The sequence below is a fragment of the Scyliorhinus torazame genome, chromosome 19, assembly GCF_047496885.1.
Source record: "Scyliorhinus torazame isolate Kashiwa2021f chromosome 19, sScyTor2.1, whole genome shotgun sequence".
In the NCBI taxonomy this organism is placed as follows: domain Eukaryota; kingdom Metazoa; phylum Chordata; class Chondrichthyes; order Carcharhiniformes; family Scyliorhinidae; genus Scyliorhinus; species Scyliorhinus torazame.
In genome coordinates this window covers 48,039,459-48,065,392 of record NC_092725.1, presented here as the reverse complement: position 1 = coordinate 48,065,392, position 25,934 = coordinate 48,039,459, and the positions used below count along the sequence as shown (strand labels likewise).

General features: G+C 51.2%; 1 protein-coding gene across 3 annotated transcripts in view; it reads left to right on the top strand.

Annotated features, from left to right (window-relative positions):
• Positions 1 to 12,085: 12,085 nt before the first annotated feature.
• dgki (diacylglycerol kinase, iota) overlaps positions 12,086 to 25,934 on the top strand; it is a 558,727-nt gene continuing 544,878 nt past the window's right edge. For all 3 annotated transcript variants that reach the window (XM_072484255.1, XM_072484256.1, XM_072484254.1), the window contains exon 1: positions 12,086 to 12,631. In XM_072484255.1, coding sequence (XP_072340356.1) covers positions 12,327 to 12,631 — 305 coding nt within the window. In that variant the 5' untranslated portion in view covers positions 12,086 to 12,326. The remainder of the gene's footprint in view (positions 12,632 to 25,934) is intronic.

Here is a 25,934-nt window from a genome sequence, read left to right as displayed (position 1 = left end):
TATTCCAAGCCTCTTGAGATGAATGACAACATTGCATTTGCTTTCTTAATTACGGACTCAACCTGCAAGTTTATCTTAAGAGAATCCTGGACTAGGACTCCCAAGTCCCTTTGCACTTCAGCATTATGAATTTTGTCACCTTTTAGAAAATAGTCCATGCCTCTATTCTTTTTTCCAAAGTGCAAGACCTCGCACTTGCCCACGTTGAATTTCATCAGCCATTTCTTGGACCACTCTCCTAAACTGTCTGAATCTTTCTGCAGCCTCCCCACCTCCTCCATACTACCTGCCCCTCCACCTATCTTTGTATCATCGGCAAACTTAGCCAGAATGCCCCCAGTCCCGTCATCTAGATCGTTAATATATAAAGAGAACAGCTGTGGCCCCAACACTGAACCCTGCGGGACACCACTCGTCACCGGTTGCCATTCCGAAAAATAACCTTTTATCCCAACTCTCTGCCTTCTGCCTGACCGTCAATCCATGTTAGTACCTTGCCTCGAATACCATGGGCCCTTATTTTACTCAGCAGTCTCCCGTGAGGCACCTTATCAAAGGCCTTTTGGAAGTCAAGATAGATAACATCCATTGGCTCTCCTGGGTCTAACCTATTTGTTATCTCTTCAAAGAACTCTAACAGGTTTGTCAGGCACGACCTCCCCTTACTAAATCCATGCTGACTTGTCCTAATCTGACCCTGCACTTCCAAGAATTTAGAAATCTCATCCTTAACAATGGATTCTAGAATCTTGCCAACAACCGAGGTTAGGCTAATTGGCCTATCATTTTCCATCTTTTTCCTTGTTCCCTTCTTGAACAGGGGGGTTACAACAGCGATTTTCCAATCCTCTGGGACTTTCCCGGACTCCAGTGACTTTTGAAAGATCATAACTAACGCCTCCACTATTTCTTCAGCTATCTCCTTTAGAACTCTAGGATGTAGTCCATCTGGGCCCGGAGATTTATCAATTTTTAGACCTCTTAGTTTCTCTAGCACTTTCTCCTTTGTGATGGCTACCATATTCAACTCTGCCCCCTGACTCTCCGGAATTGGTGGGATATTACTCATGTCTTCTACTGTGACGACTGACGCAAAGTACTTATTTAGTTCCTCAGCTATTTCCTTGTCTCCCATCACAAAATTACCAGCGTCATTTTGGAGCGGCCCAATGTCAACTTTTGCCTCCCGTTTGTTTTTAATGTATTTAAAGAAACTTTTACTATCATTCCTAATGTTACTGGCTAGCCTACCTTCATATTTGATCCTCTTTCCTTATTTCTCTCTTTGTTATCCTCTGTTTGTTTTTGTAGCCTTCCCAATCTTCTGACTTCCCACTACTCTTTGCCACATTATAGGCTTTCTCTTTTGCTTTGATGCATTTCCTAACTTCCTTTGTCAGCCATGGCTGCCTAATCCCCCCTCTGATAACCTTTCTTTTCTTTGGGATGAACCTCTGTACTGTGTCCTCAATTACACCCAGAAACTCCTGCCATTGCTGTTCTACTGTCTTTCCCACTAGGCTCTGCTCCCAGTCGATTTTCGTCAGTTCCTCCCTCATGCCCCTGTAGTTACCTTTATTTAACTGTCACACCTTTACATCTGATTCTACCTTCTTTCAAATTGGAGATTGAATTCTACCATATTATGATCACTGCCTCCTAAGTGCTCCCTTACTTTAAGATCTTTAATCAAGTCTGGCTCATTACATAACACTAAGTCCAGAATGGCCTGTTCCCTCGTGGGCTCCATCACAAGCTGTTCCAAAAAGCCCTCCTGTAAACATTCAATGAATTCCCTTTCCTTGGGTCCACTGGCAGCATTATTTACCCAGTCCACCTGCATATTGAAGCCCCCCATGATCGCTGTGACCTTGCCTTTCTGACATACACTTTCTATTTTGTGGTGCATTTTGTGCCCCCGGTCCTGCCCACTGTTAGGAGGCCTGTACATAACTCCCATTATGGTTTTTTTGCCTTTGTGGTTCCTCAACTCTACCCACACAGACTCCACATCATCTGACCCTATCTCATTTAGTGCTATTGATTTAATTTCATTCCTAATTAACAAGGCAACCCCGCCCCCTCTGCCCACCTCCCTGTCTTTTCGATAGGTTGTGAATCCCTGGATGTTTAAATGCCAGTCCTGAACCCCCTGCAACCATGTCTCTGTGATGCCTACCACATCATACCTGCCAGTCACAATCTGGGCCACAAGCTCATCTACCTTGTTCCGTACACTGCGCGCATTTAAATATAGCACCTTTAATTCTCTATTGACCGTCCCTTTTTGTTTTCTTAGTGTGGTGGACCTTGGTTTACTGAGCCTTTCCATACACTGTGTCATATTTTGTGGGATGGGAACTATAGTAACCTCTCCTGAGTTTTGTCTTTTCGTGCTTTTTTGTATTCCTAAGCGGCTATGCTTCCCACTGATTACTTCACCTCTTGGTTCCCTGACTTTCCCTTCCCCCCCCAATCTTTAGTTTAAAGTCCTATTGACCACCCTATTTATTCTTTTCGCCAGAACACTGGTCCCAGCTCGGTTCAGGTGGAGACTATCCCAACGGTATAGGTCCCCCTGTCCCAAAACTGATGCCAGTGTCCCATGAAAAGGAACCCCTCATTCCCACACCACTCTTTCAGCCACGTGTTAACTTCCCTTCTTCTTGCCTCCCTATGCCAATTTGCACGTGGCTCGGGCAGTAATCCGGAGATTATGACCCTTGAGGACCTGTTTTTTAATTTGAATCCTAGCTCTTTATAATCTCTAAACAGGTCCTCTTTCCTAGACTTGCCTATGTTGTTGGTACCAACATGGACCACAACAACTGGATCCTTCCCCTCCCTCTCCAGTATCCTTTCAAACCAGTCAGAGATGTCCCGCACCCTAGCACCGGGCAGGCAACATACCATGCGGGACTCTTTATCCTGCTCACAAAGGATACTATCTATCCCCCTGATAATAGAATCCCCTACAACTACAACTTGCCTATTTACTCCCTCCCCTTGAATGGCCTGCTGAACCATGGTGCCTTGGTCAGCTGACTCATCCTTCCTGCAGCCCTGTTCGCCATCCACACAGGGAGCAAGTGCCTCATACCTGTTGGACAGAGTCAAGGGCTGAGGCTCCTGAGTTCCTGACTGCTGGTTCCCTTTACCTGCCTGTCTTGCAGTCACACCCTGCTGTCCCTGGCCACTGGCAGGATTTAAACTACTTACTCTGACAGGTGTGACTGCCTCCTGAAACACAGTGTCCAGGTAAGTCTCCCCCTCCCGGATGTGCCTCAGTGTTTGAAGCTCAGACTCCAGCTCATCAACTCTGAGCCGGAGCTCTTCGAGCAGCCAACACTTACTGCAGATGTGGTCGCTGCAGCTCGCAATGGGATCTGCCAGCTCCCACATTAAGCAGCTCAAGCACATCACCTGACCAGCCATCACTAATTAATTAATTAGTTTAATTTAAGTTTATGAGTTTATGTGTTTTTTTTAAAATTTGGGGCAGATTTGCTATCAACCACTCAGATCACAGCTTCCCTCTGACGTCACTTTTGGGGGAAAAAACTGGAAAACAGGAAGTTATCGTTAGGTTTTTATACTCACAGAGACTGCTCCTCCTCCTCCGAACGGCTCCCGAAATTAGGCCCGAAGAAAGAGAGAACAAAACAGTAGGGAAAAAGCACCTTCTCCCACTCTTCACCGAATTACCTCACTGCACCAAATTACCAAATTCTCACTCGGTCTGTATCTCTCTCACTCAGGCTGTGTCTCCTTGACCAGCACAATGCTTACTAAGTGCGCTTTCTGTCTGTCTTTTATACAGACTTTAGGATGACTCACACTAAAATTTCAAAGAGAAGAAAACAATGTGTACCTTTGTGCCCCTTAACAGGCCTCAGGTGACTGCCAGATAACTGCCTCTCAGCAATTAGGGTGGGGGCAGCTTCAGCCAATCAGACACTAATCTACACTGCACTTTTAACTGAAAAACAGCAAAATTCGATGAACCACTTACCTTTCCTGGTTACCTCACTGCACCAAATTACCAAATTCTCACTCGGTCTGTATCTCTCTCACTCAGGCTGTGACTCCTTGACCTGCGCAATGCTGTCCCTGTCCCTCTCTCTCTCTGTCCCTGTCTCTCTCTCTGTCCCTGTATCTCTCTCTCTGTCCCTGTCCCTCTCTGTGTCTCTGTCCCTCTCTCTATGGTCACTGTCTCTATCTCTCTGTCCCTGTCCCTCTCTCTCTCTGTCCCTGTCCCTCTCTCTCTCTGTCCCTGTCCCTCTCTCTCTGTCCCTGTCCCTCTCTCTCTGTCCCTGTCCCTGTCTCTCTCTCTCTCTCTGTCCCTGTCTCTCTCTCTCTCTCTCTGTCCCTGTCTCTCTCTCTCTCTGTCCCTGTCTCTCTCTCTCTGTCCCTGTCTCTCTCTCTCTGTCCCTGTCTCTCTCTCTCTGTCCCTGTCTCTCTCTCTCTCTGTCCCTGTCTCTGTCTCTCTCTCTCTGTCCCTGTCTCTGTCTCTCTCTCTCTGTCCCTGTCTCTCTCTCTCTGTCCCTATCCCTCTCTCTGTCCCTGTCTCTGTGTCCCTGCCTCTCTCTCTCTGTCTCTCTCTCTGTCCCTGTCCCTCTCTCTCTGTCCCTCTCTCTCTGTCCCTGTCCCTCTCTCTGGTCCCTGTCCCTCTCTCTCTGTCCCTGTCCCTCTCTCTCTGGTCCCTGCCCCTCTCTCTCTGTCCCTGCCCCTCTCTCTCTCTGTCCCTCTCTCTGTGTCTCTGTCCCTCTCTCTGTGTCTCTGTCCCTCTGTCTGGTCCCTGTCCCTCTGTATGGTCCCTGTCCCTCTGTCTGGTCCCTGTTCCTCTCTCTGTGTCTCTGTCGCTCCCTCTGGTCTCTGTCCCTCTCTCTGGTCGCTGTCTCTCTCTCTCTGTCCCTCTCTGTGTGTCTCTGCTCCCTCCCTCTGCTCCCTGTCCCTCTCTCTGGTCCCTGTCCCTCTCTCTGGTCCCTGTCCCTCTCTCTGTGTCTCTGTCCCTCTCTCTGGTTCCTGTCCCTCCCTCTGGTCCCTGTCCCTCTCTCTGGTTCCTGTCCCTCTCTCTGGTTCCTGTCCCTCTCTGTGTGTCCCTGTCCCTCTCTCTGGTTCCTGTCCCTCTCTCTGTGTCTCTGTCCCTCTCTCTGGTTCCTGTCCTTCTCTCTGGTTCCTGTCCCTCTCTCTGGTCACTGTCCCTCTCTCTGGTTCCTGTCCCTCTCTCTGGTTCCTGTCCCTCTCTGTGTGTCCCTGTCCCTCTCTCTGGTTCCTGTCCCTCTCTCTGTGTCTCTGTCCCTCTCTCTGGTTCCTGTCCCTCTCTCTGGTCCCTGTCCCTCTCTCTGGTCCCTGTCCCTCTCTCTGGTTCCTGTCCCTCCCTCTGGTCCCGGTCCCTCTCTCTGGTTCCTGTCCCTCTCTCTGGTTCCTGTCCCTCTCTGTGTGTCCCTGTCCCTCTCTCTGGTTCCTGTCCCTCTCTCTGTGTCTCTGTCCCTCTCTCTGGTTCCTGTCCCTCTCTCTGGTCACTGTCCCTCTCTCTGGTTCCTGTCCCTCTCTCTGGTTCCTGTCCCTCTCTGTGTGTCCCTGTCCCTCTCTCTGGTTCCTGTCCCTCTCTGTGTGTCCCTGTCCCTCTCTCTGTGTCCCTGTCCCTCTCTCTGTGTCCCTGTCCCTCTCTCTGGTCCCTGTCCCTCTCTCTCGTCACTGTCCCTCTCTCTGGTTCCTGTCCCTCTCTCTGGTTCCTGTCCCTCTCTGTGTGTCCCTGTCCCTCTCTCTGGTTCCTGTCCCCCTCTCTCTGTCCCTGTCCCTCTCTCTCTGTCCCTGTCTCTCTCTCTCTGTCTCTGTCCCTCTCTGTATCTCTGTCCCTCTCTGTATCTCTGTCCCTCTCTCTGTCCCTGTCCCTCTCTCTCTGTCCCTGTCCCTCTCTCTCTGTCCCTGTCTCTCTCTCTCTGTCCCTGTCTCTCTCTCTCTGTGTCTCTGTCTCTGTCCCTCTGTGTCCCTATCCCTCTCTCTGTGTCTCTGCCTCTGTCCCTCTCTGTCCCTGTCCCTCTCTCTCTGTCCCTGTCCCTCTCTCTCTGACCCTGTCCCTCTCTCTCTGTCCCTGTCTCTCCCTCTGTGTCTCTGTCCCTCTCTGTGTCCCTGTCCCTCTCTCTCTGTGTCCCTGTCCCTCTCTCTGTATCCCTGTCCCTCTCGCTGTGTCTCTGTCCCGCTCTCTCTGGTCCCTGTCCCTCTCTCTCTGGTCCCTGTCCCTCTCTCTGGTCCCTGTCCCTCTCTCTCTGTCCCTGTCTCTCTCTCTCTGTGTCTCTGTCTCTGTCCCTCTCTGTGTCCCTGTCCCTCTCTCTCTGGTCCCTGTCCCTCCCTCTGGTCCTTGTCCCTCTCTCTGTGTCTCTGTCTCTGTCCATCTCTGTGTCCCTGTCCCTCTCTCTCTGTGTCCCTGACCCTCTCTCTGGTCCCTGTCCCTCTCTCTCTGTCCCTGTCCCTCTCTCTCTGTCCCTGTCTCTCTCTCTCTGTCTCTGTCCCTCTCTGTATCTCTGTCCCTCTCTGTATCTCTGTCCCTCTCTCTGTCCCTGTCCCTCTCTCTCTGTCCCTGTCCCTCTCTCTCTGTCCCTGTCCCTCTCTCTCTGTCCCTGTCTCTCTCTCTGTGTCTCTGTGTCCCTGTCCCTCTCTCTGTGTCTCTGCCTCTGTCCCTCTCTGTGTCCCTGCCCCTCTCTCTCTGTCCCTGTCCCTCTCTCTCTGTCCCTGTCCCTCTCTCTCTGTCCCTGTCTCTCTCTCTGTGTCCCTGTCTCTCTCTCTGTGTCTCTGTGTCCCTGTCCCTCTCTCTGTGTCTCTGCCTCTGTCCCTCTCTGTGTCCCTGCCCCTCTCTCTCTGTCCCTGTCCCTCTCTCTCTGTCCCTGTCCCTCTCTCTCTGTCCCTGTCCCTCTCTCTCTGTCCCTGTCTCTCCCTCTGTGTCTCTGTCCCTCTCTGTGTCCCTGTCCCTCTCTCTCTGGTCCCTGTCCCTCTCTCTCTGTCCCTGTCTCTCTCTCTCTCTGTGTCTCTGTCTCTGTCCCTCTCTGTGTCCCTGTCCCTCTCTCTCTGTGTCCCTGTCCCTCTCTCTCTGTGTCCCTGTCCCTCTCTCTGTGTCCCTGTCCCTCTCGCTGTGTCCCTGTCCCTCTCTCTCTGGTCCCTGTCCCTCTCTCTCTGGTCGCTGTCCCTCTCTCTGGGTCCTGTCCCTCTCTGTGTGTCTCTGTCCCTCCCTCTGGTCCCTGTTCCTCTCTCTGTGTCCCTGTCCCTCTCTCTCTGTCTCTGTCTCTCTGTCTCTGTCTCTGTCTCTGTCCCTCTCTGTGTCCCTGTCCCTCTCTCTCTGTGTCCCTGTCCCTCTCTCTCTGTGTCCCTGTCCCTCTCTCTGTGTCCCTGTCCCTCTCGCTGTGTCCCTGTCCCTCTCTCTCTGGTCCCTGTCCCTCTCTCTCTGGTCGCTGTCCCTCTCTCTGGGTCCTGTCCCTCTCTGTGTGTCTCTGTCCCTCCCTCTGGTCTCTGTCCCTCTCTCTGGTCCCTGTCCCTCTCTCTCTGTCCCTGTCTCTCTCTCTCTGTCTCTGTCTCTGTCCCTCTCTGTGTCCCTGTCCCTCTCTCTCTGGTCCCTGTCCCTCTCTCTGGTTCCTGTCCCTCGCTGTGTGTCTCTGTCCCTCCCTCTCGTCCCTGTTCCTCTCTCTCTGGTCTCTGTCTCTCTCTCTGGTCCCTGTCCCTCTCTCTGGTTCCTGTCCCTCTCTCTCTGTCCCTGTCTCTCTCTCTGTGTCTCTGTCTCTGTCCCTCTCTGTGTCCCTGTCCCTCTCTCTCTGGTCCCTGTCCCTCTCTCTGGTTACTGTCCCTCTCTGTGTGTCTCTGTCCCTCCCTCTGGTCCCTGTTCCTCTCTCTCTGGTCCCTGTCCCTCTCTCTGGTTCCTGTCCCTCCCTCTGTGTCTCTGCCCCTCTCTCTCTGGTTCCTGTCCCTCTCTCTGTGTCTCTGTCCCTCCCTCTGGTCCCTGTTCCTCTCTCTGTGTCCCTGTCCCTCTCTCACTCTGGTCTCTGTCTCTCTCTCTGGTCCCTGTCCCTCTCTCTCTGGTCTCTGTTCCTCTCTCTGTGTCTCTGTCCCTCTCTCTGTGTCTCTGTCCCTCTCTGTGTCCCTGTCCCTCTCTCTCTGTGTCTCTGTCCCTCTCTCTGGTCCCTGTTCCTCTCACTGTGTCCCTGTCCCTCTCTCTGGTCCCTGTCCCTCTCTCTGTGTCTCTGTCCCTCTCTCTGTGTCTCTGTCTCTCTCTCTCTGGTCCCTGTCCCTCTCTCTGGTCCCTCTCTCTCTCTCTCTCTCTCTGTCCCTGTCACTCTCTCTGTCCGATGTCTCCCTCTCTCTCTGTCCCTGTCCCGCTCATGACTCTCTCGTGTCCCTGTCTCTGTCTCTCTCTTTCTCGGGTCCCTGTCCCTGTCTCTCTCTGTCCCTCTCTCTCTGGTCCCTGTCCCTCTCTCTGGTTCCTGTCCCTCGCTGTGTGTCTCTGTCCCTCCCTCTCGTCCCTGTTCCTCTCTCTCTGGTCTCTGTCTCTCTCTCTGGTCCCTGTCCCTCTCTCTGGTTCCTGTCCCTCTCTCTCTGTCCCTGTCTCTCTCTCTGTGTCTCTGTCTCTGTCCCTCTCTGTGTCCCTGTCCCTCTCTCTCTGGTCCCTGTCCCTCTCTCTGGTTACTGTCCCTCTCTGTGTGTCTCTGTCCCTCCCTCTGGTCCCTGTTCCTCTCTCTCTGGTCCCTGTCCCTCTCTCTGGTTCCTGTCCCTCCCTCTGTGTCTCTGCCCCTCTCTCTCTGGTTCCTGTCCCTCTCTCTGTGTCTCTGTCCCTCCCTCTGGTCCCTGTTCCTCTCTCTGTGTCCCTGTCCCTCTCTCACTCTGGTCTCTGTCTCTCTCTCTGGTCCCTGTCCCTCTCTCTCTGGTCTCTGTTCCTCTCTCTGTGTCTCTGTCCCTCTCTCTGTGTCTCTGTCCCTCTCTGTGTCCCTGTCCCTCTCTCTCTGTGTCTCTGTCCCTCTCTCTGGTCCCTGTTCCTCTCACTGTGTCCCTGTCCCTCTCTCTGGTCCCTGTCCCTCTCTCTGTGTCTCTGTCCCTCTCTCTGTGTCTCTGTCTCTCTCTCTCTGGTCCCTGTCCCTCTCTCTGGTCCCTCTCTCTCTCTCTCTCTCTCTCTGTCCCTGTCACTCTCTCTGTCCGATGTCTCCCTCTCTCTCTGTCCCTGTCCCGCTCATGACTCTCTCGTGTCCCTGTCTCTGTCTCTCTCTTTCTCGGGTCCCTGTCCCTGTCTCTCTCTGTCCCTCTCTCTGGTCCCTGTCCCTCTCTCTCTGTCCCTGTCCCTCTCTGTCTGTCCCTGCCTCTCTCTTTCTGTCCCTGTCCCTCTCTCTGGTCCCTGCCCCCTCTCTCTCTGTCCCTGCCCCTCTCTCTCTGTCCCTGCCCCTCTCTCTCTGTCCCTGCCCCTCTCTCTCTGTCCCTGCCCCTCTCTCTCTGTCCCTGTCCCTCTCTCTCTGTCCCTGTCCCTCTCTCTCTGTCCGTCTCTCTGTTCCCTGTCCCTCTGTCTGGTCCCTGTCCCTCTGTCTGGTCCCTGTCCCTCTTTCTGGTCCCTATCCCTCTTTCTGGTCCCTGTCCCTCTCTCTGTGTCTCTGTACCTCTCTCTATGTCTCTGTCCCTCCCTCTGGTCTCTGTCCCTCTCTCTGGTCCCTGTCCCTCTCTCTGGTCCCTGTCCCTCTCTCTGGTCCCTGTCCCCCTCTCTGTGTCTCGGTCCCTCTCTGTGTGTCCCTGTCCCGCTCTCTGGTCCCTGTCCCGCTCTCTGGTCCCTGTCCCGCTCTCTGGTCCCTGTCCCGCTCTCTGGTCCCTGTCCCGCTCTCTGGTCCCTGTCCCGCTCTCTGGCCCCTGTCCCTCTCTCTGGCCCCTGTCTCTCTCTCTGTCCCTGTCTCTCTCTCTGTCCCTGTCCCCCTCTCTCTCTCTCTCTCTCTCTCCCTCTCTCTCTCTCCCTCTCTCTCTCTCTCTCTCTCTCTCGTCTGTGTCTCACTCTCTCTCTGGTCCCTGTCTCTCTCTCTCTGGTCCCTCGCTCTCTCTTTGTGTGTCTCTGTCTCTCACTCTCTCTCTGGTCCCAGTCTCTCTCTCTCTGGTCCCTCGCTCTCTCTTTGTGTGTCCCTGTCTCTCTCTCTCTCTGTCCCTGTCCCTCTCTCTCTCTCTCTCTGGTCCCTGGCCCTCTCTCTGGTCCCTGTCCCACTCTCTGGTCCCAGTCCCCCTCTCTGGTCCCTCGCTCTCTCTCTTTGTGTGTCTCTGTCTCTCTCTCTGTCTCTCTCTGGGCCCGGTCTCTCTCTCTGTGTCCCTGGATCTCTCTCTCTCTGTCCCTGTCCCTCTCTCTCTCTCTCCCTCTCTCTGGTCCCTGTCCCTCTCTCTGGTCCCTGTCCCTCTCTCTGGTCCCTGTCCCTCTCTCTGGTCCCTGTCCCTCTCTGTGTGTCCCTGTCCCTCTCTCTGGTCTCTGTCCCTCTCTCTGTGTCTCTGTCCCTCTCTCTGTGTCTCTGTCCCTCTCTCTGGTCCCCATCCCTCTCTCTGGTCCCTGTCCCTCTCTCTGGTCCCTGTCCCTCACTCTGGTCCCTGTCCCTCTCTCTCTGTGTCCCTGTCCCTCTCTCTGTGTCCCTGTCCCTCTCGCTGTGTCTCTGTCCCTCTCTCTCTGGTCCCTGTCCCTCTCTCTGGTCCCTGTCCCTCTCTCTGGTCCCTGTCCCTCTCTCTGGTCCCTGTCCCTCTCTCTGGTCCCTGTCCCTCTCTTTGGTTCCTGTCCCTCTCTCTGGTTCCTGTCCCTCTCTGTGTGTCCCTGTCCCTCTCTCTGGTCCCTGTCCCTCTCTCTGGTCCCTGTCCCTCTCTCTGGTTCCTGTCCCTCTCTCTGGTTCCTGTCCCTCTCTCTGGTTCCTGTCCCTCTCTCTGGTTCCTGTCCCTGTCTCTGGTCCCTGTCCCTGTCCCTCTCTCTGGTCCCTGTCCCTCTCTCTGGTCCCTGTCCCTCTCTCTGGTGCCTGTCCCTCTCTCTGGTGCCTGTCCCTCTCTCTGGTGCCTGTCCCTCTCTCTGGTCCCTGTCCCTCTCTCTGGTCCCTGTCCCTCTCTCTGGTCCCTGTCCCTCTCTCTGGTCCCTGTCCCTCTCTCTGGTCCCTGTCCCTCTCTCTGGTCCCTGTTCCTCTCTCTCTGGTCCCTGTTCCTCTCTCTCTGGTCCCTGTTCCTCTCTCTCTGGTCCCTGCCCCTCTCTCTGGTCCCTGTCCCTCTCTCTCTGTCCCTGTCTCTCTCTCTCTGTGTCTCTGCCCCTCTCTCTCTGGTCCCTGTCCCTCCCTCTGGTCCCTGTCCCTCTCTCTGTGTCTCTGTCTCTGTCCATCTCTGTGTCCCTGTCCCTCTCTCTCTGTGTCCCTGTCCCTCTCTCTCTGTGTCCCTGACCCTCTCTCTGGTCCCCGTCCCTCTCTCTCTGTCCCTGTCCCTCTCTCTCTGTCCCTGTCCCTCTCTCTCTCTGTCCCTGTCCCTCTCTCTCTGTCCCTGTCTCTCTCTCTGTGTCTCTGTCTCTGTCCCTCTCTGTGTCCCTGTCCCTCTCTCTGTGTCTCTGCCTCTGTCCCTCTCACTCTGGTCCCCGTCCCTCTCTCTGGTCCCCGTCCCTCTCTCTGGTTACTGTCCCCCTCTGTGTGTCTCTGTCCCTCCCTCTGGTCCCTGTTCCTCTCTCTCTGGTCTCTGTCTCTCTCTCTGGTCCCTGTCCCTCTCTCTGGTCCCTGTCCCTCTCTCTCTGTGTCCCTGTCCCTCTCTCTCTGTGTCCCTGTCCCTCTCTCTGTGTCCCTATCCCTCTCTCTGTTTCTCTGTCCCTCTCTCTGTTTCTCTGTTCCTCTCCCTGTGTCCCTGTCCCTCTCTCTGGTCTCTGTCTCTCTCTCTGGTCTCTTTCCCTTTCTCTGGTCCCTGTCCCTCTCTCTGTGTCTCTGTCCCTCTCTCTGTGTCTCTGTCTCTCTCTCTCTGGTCCCTGTCCCTCTCTCTGGTCCCTCTCTCTCTCTCTGTCCCTGTCACTCTCTCTGTCCGCTGTCTCTCTCTCTCTCTGTCCCTGTCCCGCTCATGACTCTCTCGTGTCCCTGTCTCTGTCTCTCTCTTTCTCGGGTCCCTGTCCCTGTCTCTCTCTGTCCCTCTCTCTGGTCCCTGCCCCTCTCTCTGGTCTCTGTCCCTCTCTCTCGCTCTCTCTGATCCCTCTCTCTCTCTCTGTCCCCCGCTCTCTCTCTCTCTCTGGTCTCTGTCCCTCTCTCTGGTCCTCACTGCTGTCTCCCTCTTCCTTGCTGCTGGAGGAGGAGCAGGGATTCTCCCACAATCCTGTGCCATTGCTGATGGAAGCTGCGCCGATAGCGGCCGCTCTGCCCATTGCCTCCCCCCGGCGCCGGCTGCCGCTTCCCGGGGAGCGCGGGCAGTGGCCGGGCGGAATGGAGCGAGGCAGCGCGGCGGCATCGCCGGCACCTAGCGGGCTGGGGCTGGGGCTGGGCTGCGGAGCGGGCCAGCGGGAGCAAGCAGCCGCGGCAGGCGGCTGGGAGAGCCCGGAGCCCGGACACAGCCCCCTGCAGCAGTCGCTGAGCGGATCGCATAGTGTGGAGCAGCGCCTCAGTGAAATGGGCATCAGGAAGCAGACATCGTACAGGTGGGTCCGAGCGGGGGGTGCTGCTGTCCCGCTTGCACTGGGAGGGGGGCTCAAGGTAGATTGCATGTCAAATAATGCAACACTGCTGTTAATATCACATCAAAATTGTGAGCAATTGGGGATAAAAATACAATCCATGCTTATTTTCATCAAACAGAATAATTTGCATCTATTAATGCAGCCAGGAGCAAGAGATGTCTGACAAGCATTATGCCCAGGCAAAATACTGAGATTAAGGAGGTTTGCAGACTTGCACATCCTCACCATGGCACTCCGAATTGCTAACCCCGTTTCATGTTTGTTTATTTAGTTGGCAGCGCTGTGAAGTTTACTATCTGTGCATATCGTCGGGTAAATACCATTGGCAAAGGGATGAGCACCGCCTCAGAGTGGTGTGTGAGAGCCTCCAAGGTATTTTGTGGGCTCCCCCCCCCCCCCCCAAATCTAATTATTTGTTGAGTGTGTCACTTCATTTCGACCTGTGTGGGCAGTTAAACAGCAGTTGTGCATTAAAATGTTGAGTCCCACCCCATGGTGTGTGTGTCATCAGTGCAGTGATGTGACATCAGTGCAGTTCAGGGTGACACACCTGAGATCTCAGGCTGACACACCTGCGATTCCACTATCACCAGGCGGGTATGAGTGCCAACCCTGCCAGGGCCGCAACTGTATCTGTCTTTTGCATCCGGAGGGGTCCGTTTGGGAATTCCGGTTCACTACTCCAACCAAAATGAATTATGACTTGGATTTAGAAAATGCCAGGAAGAGCTCATTTCAGTGGGTTCAATGGGTACATTGCCTAGTCTGGCACGAAGCTGTTACAAATTAGGACGCTCCCAGGTTGAGTCTATGGTCTGGCCATGTGGTCTGCACCAGCTCCTACTTATGTACTCATTTTTAAAAAATAAGCTTAGGAACCTCCAATACAAAAATCATTCAGCCTCGGTTTTCCCCGGGGCAGGGCAGAAGGAACTTTCAGCCAAGATTTCTGATCCTAGTGGCCATTCAATGCTTCCGAGTGGAAGGCATGCCACAACAGTGATGCCCCCCACAGTTAAATAGTTCATCGATGGTCACTCCCCCAGCTGTTGCACGTGCAACGGCTATTTGGCCGAGGTATGGGCCAAGCAAATCGGCACAATAGGTAGGAGAAAATTTGGAGGGGGCGGGGGGGGAGGCACAGAAAAAAAATGTGTCAGAAATTAAGGTGGGATGAGATGGGCTTAGCCGGGTGTAAGCTCTGCTTGGTAACAGTAGGGCATCACGAAAGACCTGATATCATCTCAAAGTAGCCAAAACATCACACAGCCTGATGGGTTAATTATTGTTTTTGAGTGAGTCAGAACACGAACCATCAGTTAAAGCAGTTCTGCTCCCAGCAAGATATAAAATAATGCATGTAATAAGAGGACCTGGCCTTCCATCATGGCGAACTCCAGCATTTATGCATTGCATGCTTCACATGTTTATAAAAATTCTGACTTTTTAAAATCCAATTATTTGTCGATGGCGCTGCTTGTCTCTCTGTGTGTGACAGTGTCCTCCTACTAAAGCTATTAACAGAGCCAGAGTCATACATGGCATGTAAATTGTTCAGTGAAATCATATCTTGCACAAATGCTGCACTCGCAGCATAGGGAAGAGTGCATATTGCAAAGGTCACATGCCGCTATTATCAGGTCTCAGATACGCCCAAACCAGATTGATAGATAGCCTATAACAGTCCAGATTTGAAAGGATGGTTAGTGTGAGTAACTATTTCCTCTGGTGAGATGTTTCAGAGCAAGGGCATAATCTTAAAATTAAACCTAGAGAGACTGGATAGGCTTGGGTTGTTTTCGCTGGAGCAGAGACGATTGAGGGACGACCTGATTGAGGTGCACAAGGTTCTGAGGGCCATGGACAGGGTGGATAGGGAGCAGCTGTTCCCCTTAGTTGAAGGGTCAGTTACGAGGGGACACAAGTTCAAAGTGAGGGACCGGAGGTTTAGGGGGGATTTGAGGGAAAACGTTTTTACTCAGAGGGTGGTGATGGTCTGGAACACACTGCCTGGGAGGGTGGTAGAGGTGGTTGCCTCACTTCCTTTAAAAAATACCTGGATGAGTACTTGGCACGTCTTAACATTCAAGGCTATGGGCCAAGTGCTGGCAAGTGGGATTAGGTGGGCAGGTCAGGGCCTTTCATGCGTCGGTGCAGATTCGATGGGCCGACTTCAGCACTGTAGTATTCTGTCAGGCCGTTAGGGAACACTTCCTCCCATAAAGCTGAGTGGAAATCAAGAATTTCTCTGCCCAACAGCTGTGCATGGTGAGGGTGGGGTGGGGTGGTAGTGGGGGGAGGGGGGGCTGGGGGGCTGGGGGGAAGAGAGAGAGAGAGAGAGAAGGCGTCAAAACCAAGGCTGAATTATTTTTGTTCGGCATTGGTATTGGAGCTTCCTAAGCTTTTTTATTTAAATGAGTACATAAGTAGGAGCTGGTGCAGACCACATGGCTCTTTTGAGCCTTGTCCACCATTCAGTATGATCATGGCTGGTCTTTGACCTCAACCCCAACGTACCACACCATCCCCATATTCTGCAATTCCTTCACTATCCAAAATCACTTGAATATACGATGACAGCACATCCACAGCTCCCTGGAGTCGAGAACTAACTCCCACAACCCTTTGAGGAAACTACTCCACACCTTAGTCCTAAATAGCTGACTCATTATTCTCAGAGTGTGGTGTAACCATCCTATGATTCTGGACAGAGAAAACATCTTCCCAACATCTACCCTGTCAGTACTTTATATGTTTCAGTGAGATTGCCTCTGGAGAAAATGGGCTGCATCTACACAATCTCTCCTAGGACAATCCTAGGAATTTGTTTGTGAATTTATACCTCACTCCCTCCTTCAATAGGTAAGGAAGTCAATAATGTATGCAGTATCAAGGGACAATATAATTGTAGTGAGCTTCTTTATCATTAGCCTTCATCACAAAGGAATCAGAGTATACTTCCCTAATTGCTGTTCATGATTTGTGTGGAGACTCACCCAGGTCTTTCTGAATACAAACATTTTCTAGTTCCTCGTCATTTAGGAAGATATTCTGGTTTTCCTACCAAAGAGTATAACTTCACACTACTCTACATTATATTCCTCAACTGCCACATCCTAATCATATAACCAACCTAAATCCCTTTTCGACCTCCTTACTTAGAGATAAAAATTGCAAGTAACAGATCTAAACACTGACCCTTGTGTCACTCCAATAGCCATGAGGTGGAGATGCCGGCGTTGGACTGAGGTGAGCACAGTAAGAAGCCTCACAACACCTGGTTAAAGTCCAACATGTTTGTTTCAAACACTAGCTTTCGGAGCACTGCTCCTTCCTCCGGTGAATGAAGAGGTATGTTTCAGAAACATATATATATAGACAAATTCAAAGATGCAAGACAATGCTTAGAATGCGAGCATTAGCAGGTGATTAAATCTTTACAGATCCAGAGATGGGGTAACTCCAGGTCAAAGAGATGTGAATTGTGTCAAGCCAGGACAGTTAGTAGGATTTTGCAAGCCCAGGCCAGATGGTGGGGGATGAATGTAATGCGACATGAATCCCAGGTCCCGGTTGAGGCCGCACTCGTGTGCGGAACTTGGCTATAAGTTTCTGCTCGGCGATTCTGCATTGTCGCGCGTCCTGAAGGCTGCCTGGGAGAACGATTACCCGTAGATCAGAGGCTGAATGCCCTTGACTGCTGAAGTGTTCCCCGACTGGAAGGGAACATTCCTGCATGGTGATTGTCGCGAGATGTCCGTTCATTTGTTGTCGCAGCATCTGCATGGTCTCGCCAATGTTACGTTTCGGGACATCCTTTCCTGCAGCGTATGAGGTAGACAACGTCGGCCAAGTCGCACGAGTGTGTACCGCGTACCTGGTGGGTGGTACTCTTGCGTGTAATGCTGGTATCCATGTCGATGATCTGGCACGTTTTGCAGAGATTGCCATGGCAGGGTTGTGTGGTGTCATGGTCACTGTTCTGAAGGCTGGGTAGTTTGCTGCAAACAATGGTTTGTTTGAGGTTGCGCGGTTGTTTGAAGACAAGTAGTGGGCGTGTGGGGATGACCTTGGCAAGATGTTCATCTTCATCCATGACGTGTTAGAACATAGAACAATACAGCGCAGTACAGGCCCTTCGGCCTACGATGTTGCACCGAAACAAAAGCCATCACAATGCACCACTTCTCCAGCTTCCACCCTAAACACATTAAAGAAGCCATCCCCTATGGACAAGCCCTCCGTATACACAGGATCTGCTCAGCCGAGGAGGTGCATAACAGACATCTACTGACGCTGGAAGATGCCCTCGTACAAACGGGATATGGCGCTCGACTCATCGATCGACAGTTCCAACGCGCCACAGCAAAAAACCGCACCGACCTCCTCAGAAGACAAACACGGGACACAACCGACCGAGTACCCTTTGTCGTCCAGTACTTTCCCGGACCGGAGAAACTACGACATCTTCTTCGCAGCCTTCAACACGTCATAGATGAATATCTTGCCAAGGTCATCCCCACACCCCCACTACTTGCCTTCAAACAACCGCGCAACCTCAAACAAACCATTTTTTGCAGCAAACTACCCAGCCTTCAGAACAGTGACCACGACACCACACATCCCTGCCATGGCAATCTCTGCAAGACGTGCCAGATCATCGACATGGATACCACCATTACACGCGAGAACACCACCCACCAGGTACCAAAGAACAAACAAAGAACAAAGAAATGTACAGCACAGGAACAGGCCCTTCGGCCCTCCAAGCCCGTGCCGACCATACTGCCCGACTAAACTACAATCTTCTACACTTCCTGGGTCCGTATCCTTCTATTCCCATCCTATTCATATATTTGTCAAGATGCCCCTTAAATGTCCCTATCGTCCCTGCTTCCACTACCTCCTCCGGTAGTGAGTTCCAGGCACCCACTACCCTCTGCGTAAAAAAACTTGCCTCGTACATCTACTCTAAACTTTGCCCCTCTCACCTTAAACCTATGCCCCCTAGTAATTGACCCCTCTACCCTGGGGAAAAGCCTCTGACTATCCACTCTGTCTATGCCCCTCATAATTTTGTATACCTCTATCAGGTCGCCCCTCAACCTCCTTCGTTCCAGTGAGAACAAACCGAGTTTATTCAATCGCTCCTCATAGCTTATGCCCTCCATACCAGGCAACATTCTGGTAAATCTCTTCTGCACCCTCTCTAAAGCCTCCACATCCTTCTGGTAGTGTGGCGACCAGAATTGAACACTATACTCCAAGTGTGGCCTAACTAAGGTTCTATACAGCTGCAACATGACTTGCCAATTCTTATACTCAATGCCCCGGCCAATGAAGGCAAGCATGCCGTATGCCTTCTTGACTACCTTCTCCACCTGTGTAGCCCCTTTCAGTGATCTGTGGACCTGTACTCCTAGATCTCTTTGACTTTCAATACTCTTGAGGGTTCTACCATTCACTGTATATTCCCTACCTGCATTAGCCCTTCCAAAATGCATTACCTCACATTTGTCCAGGTTAAACTCCATCTGCCATCTCTCCGCCCAAGTCTCCAGACAATCTAAATCCTGCTGTATCCTCCGACAGTCCTCATAGCTATCCGCAATTCCACCAACCTTTGTGTCGTCTGCAAACTTACTAATCAGACCAGTTACATTTTCCTCCAAATCATTTATATATACTACAAAGAGCAAAGGTCCCAGCACTGATCCCTGTGGAACACCACTGGTCACAGCCCTCCAATTAGAAAAGCATCCCTCCATTGCTACCCTCTGCCTTCTATGGCCTAGCCAGTTCTGTATCCACCTTGCCAGTTCACCCCTGATCCCGTGTGACTTCACCTTTTGTACTAGTCTACCATGAGGGACCTTGTCAAAGGCCTTACTGAAGTCCATATAGACAACATCTACTGCCCTACCTGCATCAATCATCTTAGTGACCTCCTCGAAAAACTCTATCAAGTTAGTGAGACACGACCTCCCCTTCACAAAACCGTGCTGCCTCTCACTAATACGTCCATTTGCTTCCAAATGGGAGTAGATCCTGTCTCGAAGAATTCTCTCCAGTAATTTCCCTACCACTGAAGTAAGGCTCACCGGCCTGTAGTTCCCTGGATTATCCCTGCCACCCTTCTTAAACAGAGGAACAACATTGGCTATTCTCCAGTCCTCCGGGACATCCCCTGAAGACAGCGAGGATCTAAAGATTTCTGTCAAGGCCTCAGCAATTTCCTCTCCAGCCTCCTTCAGTATTCTGGGGTAGATCCCATCCGGCCCTGGGGACTTATCTACCTTAATATTTTTTAAGACACCCAACACCTCGTCTTTTTGGATCACAATGTGACCCAGGCTATCTACACCCCCTTCTCCAGACTCAACATCTACCAATTCCTTCTCTTTGGTGAATACTGATGCAAAGTATTCATTTAGTACCTCGCCCATTTCCTCTGGCTCCACACATAGATTCCCTTGCCTATCCTTCAGTGGGCCAACCCTTTCCCTGGCTACCCTCTTGCTTTTTATGTACGTGTAAAAAGCCTTGGGATTTTCCTTAACCCTATTTGCCAATGACTTTTCATGACCCCTTCTAGCCCTCCTGACTCCTTGCTTAAGTTCCTTCCTACTTTCCTTATATGCCACACAGGCTTCGTCTGTTCCCAGCCTTTTAGCCCTGACAAATGCCTCCTTTTTCTTTTTGACGAGGCCTACAATATCACTCGTCATCCAAGGTTCCCGAAAATTGCCGTATTTATCTTTCTTCCTCACAGGAACATGCCTGTCCTGTATTCCTTTCAACTGACACTTGAAAGCCTCCCACATGTCAGATGTTGATTTGCCCTCAAACATCCGCCCCCAATCTATGTTCTTCAGTTCCCGCCTAATATTGTTATAATTAGCCTTCCCCCAATTTAGCACATTCACCCTCGGACCACTCTTATCCTTGTCCACCAGTACTTTAAAACTTACTGAATTGTGGTCACTGTTACCGAAATGCTCCCCTACTGAAACATCTACCACCTGGCCGGGCTCATTCCCCAATACCAGGTCCAGTACCGCCCCTTCCCTAGTTGGACTGTTTACATATTGTTTCAAGAAGCCCTCCTGGATGCTCCTTACAAACTCTGCCCCGTCTAAGCCCCTGGCACTAAGTGAGTCCCAGTCAATATTGGGGAAGTTGAAGTCTCCCATCACCACAACCCTGTTGTTTTTACTCTTTTCCAAAATCTGTCTACCTATCTGCTCCTCTATCTCCCGCTGGCTGTTGGGAGGCCTGAAGTATACCCCCAACATTGTGACTGCACCCTTCTTATTCCTGATCTCTACCCATATAGCCTCACTGCCCTCTGAGGTGTCCTCTCGCTGTATAGCTGTGATACTCTCCCGAACAAGTAGCGCAACTCCGCCTCCCCTTTTACATCCCCCTCTATCCCGCCTGAAACATCTAAATCCTGGAACGTTTAGCTGCCAATCCTGCCCTTCCCTCAACCAGGTCTCTGTAATGGCAACAACATCATAGTTCCAAGTAGTAATCCAAGCTCTAAGTTCATCTGCCTTACCCGTAATGCTCCTTGCGTTAAAACATATGCACTTCAGGCCACCAGACCCGCTGTGTTCAGCAACTTCTCCCCGTCTGCTCTGCCTCAGAGCCACACTGTCCCTATTCCCTAGTTCTCCCTCAATGCTCTCACCTTCTGACCTATTGCTCCCGTGCCCACACCTCTGCCATACTAGTTTAAACCCTCCCGTGTGACACTAGCAAACCTCGCGGCCAGGATATTTATGCCTCTCCGGTTTGGATGCAACCCGTCCATCTTATACAGGTCACACCTGCCCCGGAAGAGCTCCCAATGGTCCAGATAACGGAAACCCTCCCTCCAACACCAGCTGTTTAGCCACGTGTTTATCTGCTCTATCTTCCTATTTCTAGCCTCACTGGCACGTGGCACAGGGAGTAATCCCGAGATTACAACCCTCGAGGTCCTGTCTTTTAACTTTCTGCCTAGCTCCCTGAACTCCTGCTGCAGGACCTCATGCCCCTTCCTGCCTATGTCGTTAGTACCAATATGTACAACGACCTCTGCCTGTTTGCCCTCCCCCTTCAGGATTCCCTCTACCCGTTCGGAGACATCCAGGACCCTGGCACCAGGGAGGCAACATACCATCCTGGAGTCTCTTTCACGTCCACAGAAGCGCCTATCTGTGCCCCTGACTATAGAGTCCCCTATTACTATTACTCTTCTGCGCTTTGACCCTCCCTTCTGAACATCAGAGCCAGCCGTGGTGCCACTGCTCTGGCTGCTGCTGTTTTCCCCTGATAGGCTATCCCCCCCGACAGTATCCAAAGGGGTATATCTGTTCGAGAGGGGGACAACCACAGGGGATTCCTGCACTGACTGCCTGCCCTTTCTGGTGGTCACCCATTTCTCTGCCTGCACCTTGGGTGTGACCACATTTACATAACTGCGATCTATGACGCTTTCCGCCACCTGCATGCTCCTAAGTGCATCCAATTGCTGCTCCAACCGAACCATGCGGTCTGTGAGGAGCTGCAGTTGGGTGCACTTTCTGCAGATGAAGCCATCCGGGACGCTGGAAGCCTCCCGGACCTGCCACATCTCACAGTCAGAGCACAGCACCCCTCTAACTGACATTGCGTCAATTAATTAAAATTAAAATTTGTCTTTTTTTTTTTATAAATACTTTTTTTTAAATTGCAAAGTTACTGTCAACTATCTGTTTCCTAGCACTAGATTTCTAATAGAAATGCGATAGCTAACTATAATATTCTCCGATCTCTGGCTTAGATATCCTCTAAATTATAATTAAGTTATTATGTTTAATTAGTTCCCAAATACTCAAAAAAATTTAGGTTCGAATCCCAACCAGCCACTCAGGTCACAGCTTTTCTGTGATGTCACTTCAGTTTCCCCCCGACACACACAATTTGAAAAAAGGTATAAAAGTAAAAATCACTTGCTTACCTTCTGAGATGTTCTCAGGTTCTCTCGCTGACAGAGACTGCTCCTCCACCTCCAATCCTTGACCTGCACAATGCTAATAATATAATAATATAATATGGCACTTACCTTACACCAATGGGTCTTATTATTAGGTTAGAGGAGGAGGGTGGGTGGGAGACACTACACGTGTAGTGTCTCGGGTTTCCTCTCCACCAGAATTTATTGGTTGGGGGGGGACTTGCCAGAGGTCGAACTTCCGGTTCCCGCCGAACTCCAAAGGGCTGCTCCTGTAAAGGTAAGGTTTTTAAATACACTACTCACCTCCCAGAAGGCCCCTGCGCACCGCTGCCGCCGAAATCCAAAGGGCTGCTCCTGTAAAGGTAAGTGGTTTTAAAGTCGCTACTCACCTCCAAGAAGGCCCCTGCGCACCGCTGCCGCCGAACTCCAAAGGGCTGCTCCTGTAAAGGTAAGTGGTTTTAAAGTCGCTACTCACCTCCAAGAAGGCCCCTGCGCACCGCTGCCGCCGAACTCCAAAGGGCTGCTCCTGTAAAGGTAAGTGGTTTTAAATACACTACTCACCTCCCAGAAGGCCCCTGCGCACCGCTGCCGCCGAACTCCAAAGGGCTGCTCCTGTAAAGGTAAGGTTTTTAAATACACTACTCACCTCCCAGAAGGCCCCTGCGCACCGCTGCCGCCGAAATCCAAAGGGCTGCTCCTGTAAAGGTAAGTGGTTTTAAAGTCGCAACTCACCTCCAAGAAGGCCCCTGCGCACCGCTGCCGCCGAACTCCAAAGGGCTGCTCCTGTAAAGGTAAGTAGTTTTAAAGTCGCTACTCACCTCCAAGAAGGCCCCTGCGGTGGCACCAGGTACGTTCGACTCAGCCAACGTTGTCTACCTCATACGCTGCAGGAAAGGATGTCCCGAAGCGTGGTACATTGGCGAGACCATGCAGACGCTGCGACAATCACCAGGCAGGAATGTTCCCTTCCAATTGAGGAACACTTCAGCAGTCAAGGGCATTCAGCCTCTGATCTACGGGTAAGCGTTCTCCAAGGCGGCCTTCAGGACGCGCGACAATGCAGAATCACCGAGCAGAAACTTATAGCCAAGTTCCGCACACATGAGTGCGGCCTCAACCGGGACCTGGGATTCATGTCGCATTACATTCATCCCCCACCATCTGGCCTGGGCTTGCAAAATCCTACTAACTGTCCTGGTTTGACACAATTCACACCTCTTTAACCTGGAGTTACCCCATCTCTGGATCTGTAAAGATTTAATCACCTGTTAATGCTTGCATTCTAAGCATTGTCTTGCATCTTTGAATTTGTCTCTATATATGTTTCTGGAACATACCTCTTCATTCACCTGAGGAAGGAGCAGCGCTCAGAAAGCTAGTGTTTGAAACAAACATGTTTGACTTTAACCTGGTGTTGTAAGACTTCTTACTGTGCTGACTCCAATAGTCACAGACTTCCAATGTGTAAATTACCTTTCTGTTAACAATCATCTAGCGATACTAATAAATTACTCCCAATCCCAGGATCCTTCATTTTGGTTGGCATCACTTATATGTTTTTGGAAATCCAAATATATTACATCCACTAGTTCCCCCTTATCCACCCTGCTGGTTGCAACCTCAAATAATTCTAGCATGTCTGGCAAATATGAATTCCCTTTCAGAAATCACATTGACTCTTCCCAATCATATTATGATTTGCTAAGTGTGCTGCCATCGCGCCCTTGACCTACTAGTGATGTCAGGCTATCTAATCTATAATTCCCTCTTTTCTTTCCCCCTCATTTGCTGAATAATGGTGTTTGCTATCCTCAAATCCATGGGGTCCATTCCAGACTCTCGGGAATTCTAGAAGATTGAATTCAATGCATCCACTATCTCTACAGCCTGGTCTTTTAAAACTCTTGAATGTAGGCCAGCGAGTCCAGGCTGTTTGTGGCCATTAGTCCCATTAATTTCTCCAGTACTATTTATTTATGTACACTATTTTCTCCCCCCACCCCACCTCCCATTCCCACTACTTTGTTCCCCACTATTTCCGGTATATGTTTTGTGTATTCTTCTGTGACAACAGTTACAAAGCATTTACTTAATTTCCAGAGTCTCTGCCTTTAAGGGGCACATGTTTACTTATGCTAATCTCTTCCTTTCTGCATATGTATTGAAGCTTTTAAAGTCTGTTTTCCTATCTCTTGCCAACCGCATTGTATTTTCTCTTCATTAGTTTCATGCTGCTCCTTCACTACTCCTTACTATTTTCTTTTTAAAAAATTTTTATTCTCCTCCTTTTTCACATTTTCTCCCACATTTACACCCATCAACAATAAACAATGATCAACAAGATATGTCAATCCCCATAATAACAACGATCCCACCCGCCCACCTACCCCCAAACCTCAACCCGCATGTTTACATAAACAAATGACAAAAAGGAATCAATGATTACCCGTAGTCACCCTTAATCTACACAGCCCCCCACCCCCCCAACCAACGCCATCCAGCCTCTAAGAGAGTACCGTACATGATACCCCAAAGTTGTACCCCCCCACGTCTCCAGCTCCTCTCGTCCACTGCCTCTTGTAAAACTCCTCCCCCCAACCTCGGTTCCCTCCCCCCAACTTTCCCCCCCGGCTAGACCACTCGGACCCTGTTCGGCCAGGCTCCGATGGCCGCAGCCCCTCCCCCCACCTCACTCCCGTTCACTGGCCGGCTTAAACCGGCCAGCGTGGAGACCCCCGCCCAGGTCCCTTTCCCCCTTGCCCGGCCCTAGGAAAGCCCAAAGGTCCCCTTTTAGCACACAAACCCCACATATTCACCTACACCCCAAAGAGCCCTCCTTTCGAGTGAAAGTCCCGTCCCTTCCCTTGTCCAAATATATGCAACATTGGCTCCTTTAGCCTCTACACCCGCGCGCAGTGATACAAAAAAAAGAAGAAAATACAGTCATGAGGTTACATCGGCACATGACCAGTCCTCAATTTGTCAGTTCTGCCACAGTCCTTCTGCCTTCGCAAACTCCTCCGCTGCTTCCGCCGTTCCAAAATAAAAGTCCCTGAGCTTGTAAGTCACCCTCAGCTTCGCTGGATATACAATGCCGCACTGCACCTTGCCAATGTACAGTGCCCTCTTCACCCGGTTGAAGGCAGCCCGCCTCCTTGCCAGCTCCACCGTAAAGTCCTGGTATACACGTATACCAGCTCCAGCCCACTGCACCACCCGCTTCTGCTTGGCCCAGCTCAGGACCTTCTCCTTCACACTGTACCTCTGGAAGCACAGAGTCACTGCCCTTGGCGGCTCACTCGCCTTTGGTACAGGCCTCCACGACCGATGAGCCCGATCCAGTTCATATCGGGAGGGGTCCTCCCCCTCCCCCAATAGTTTTGCCAGCATCGCGGCAAAATACTCAGTCGGCTTCGGTCCTTCAACTCCTTCGGGCAGCCCCACAATCCTCAAATTCTGTCGCCTGGATCTGTTTTCCAGATCTTCCATTTTTCCTCGCAGATTCTTGTTCGTGTCCAGAGACTGCACGGCCACCCCGTGTCTGCTTGAGTTTCCTCCTCCGGGTCCTCCAGTTTCCTCCCTCAATCCCAAAGATGAGTGGGTTAGATGGATTGGCCATGCTAAATTGCCCCTTAGTGTCCAAAACATTAGGTGGGGTTACGGGGACAGGGTGTGGGAGTGGGCCTAGGTACGGTGCTCTTTCAGAGGTTCCTTCTGGATTGTAGGGATTTTACAGATTCTATTAAATATATGTTTTCTGTGTATTATGCATTAATTCTTTAAATGTTTGCCAATGTTTATCCACGGTCATATCTTTTCATTTTGTTTCCCAATATACCTTGGCCAACTCACCCTTCAAACCTATGCAGTTTACTTTGTTCCAATTTAAGGGCCTAGTTTCATACGTAACTAAATCTCTCTCAAACGCAGTATATCATGCTGTCGTATTATGATCCCCCTTCCCCAAAGGCTCCTTATTACAAGGTTATTAATTAACCCTGTCTCATTGCACAATAGTAAATCTAAAATTTCCTGTTCTCCAGCAAGCTCATTAACTAACTCAGATGGAGTTTCTGGTTTTGCAGTTATGCAGAAACCGGGTGCTATAGGAGCAGAGAAAGCATCTGTTGCCAAGAGAAATAAATTGAAGCCACCGGCCTCAGGTTACAGACAGCACAAATGATAGTTATTTGCTGATACTCCTTGTGAGTCCAGTTTCTCTTCCCCGGTGGGACTATTGATAATTTGAGTATGGAGGTGTTGAAAACAATGGTGTTTAGA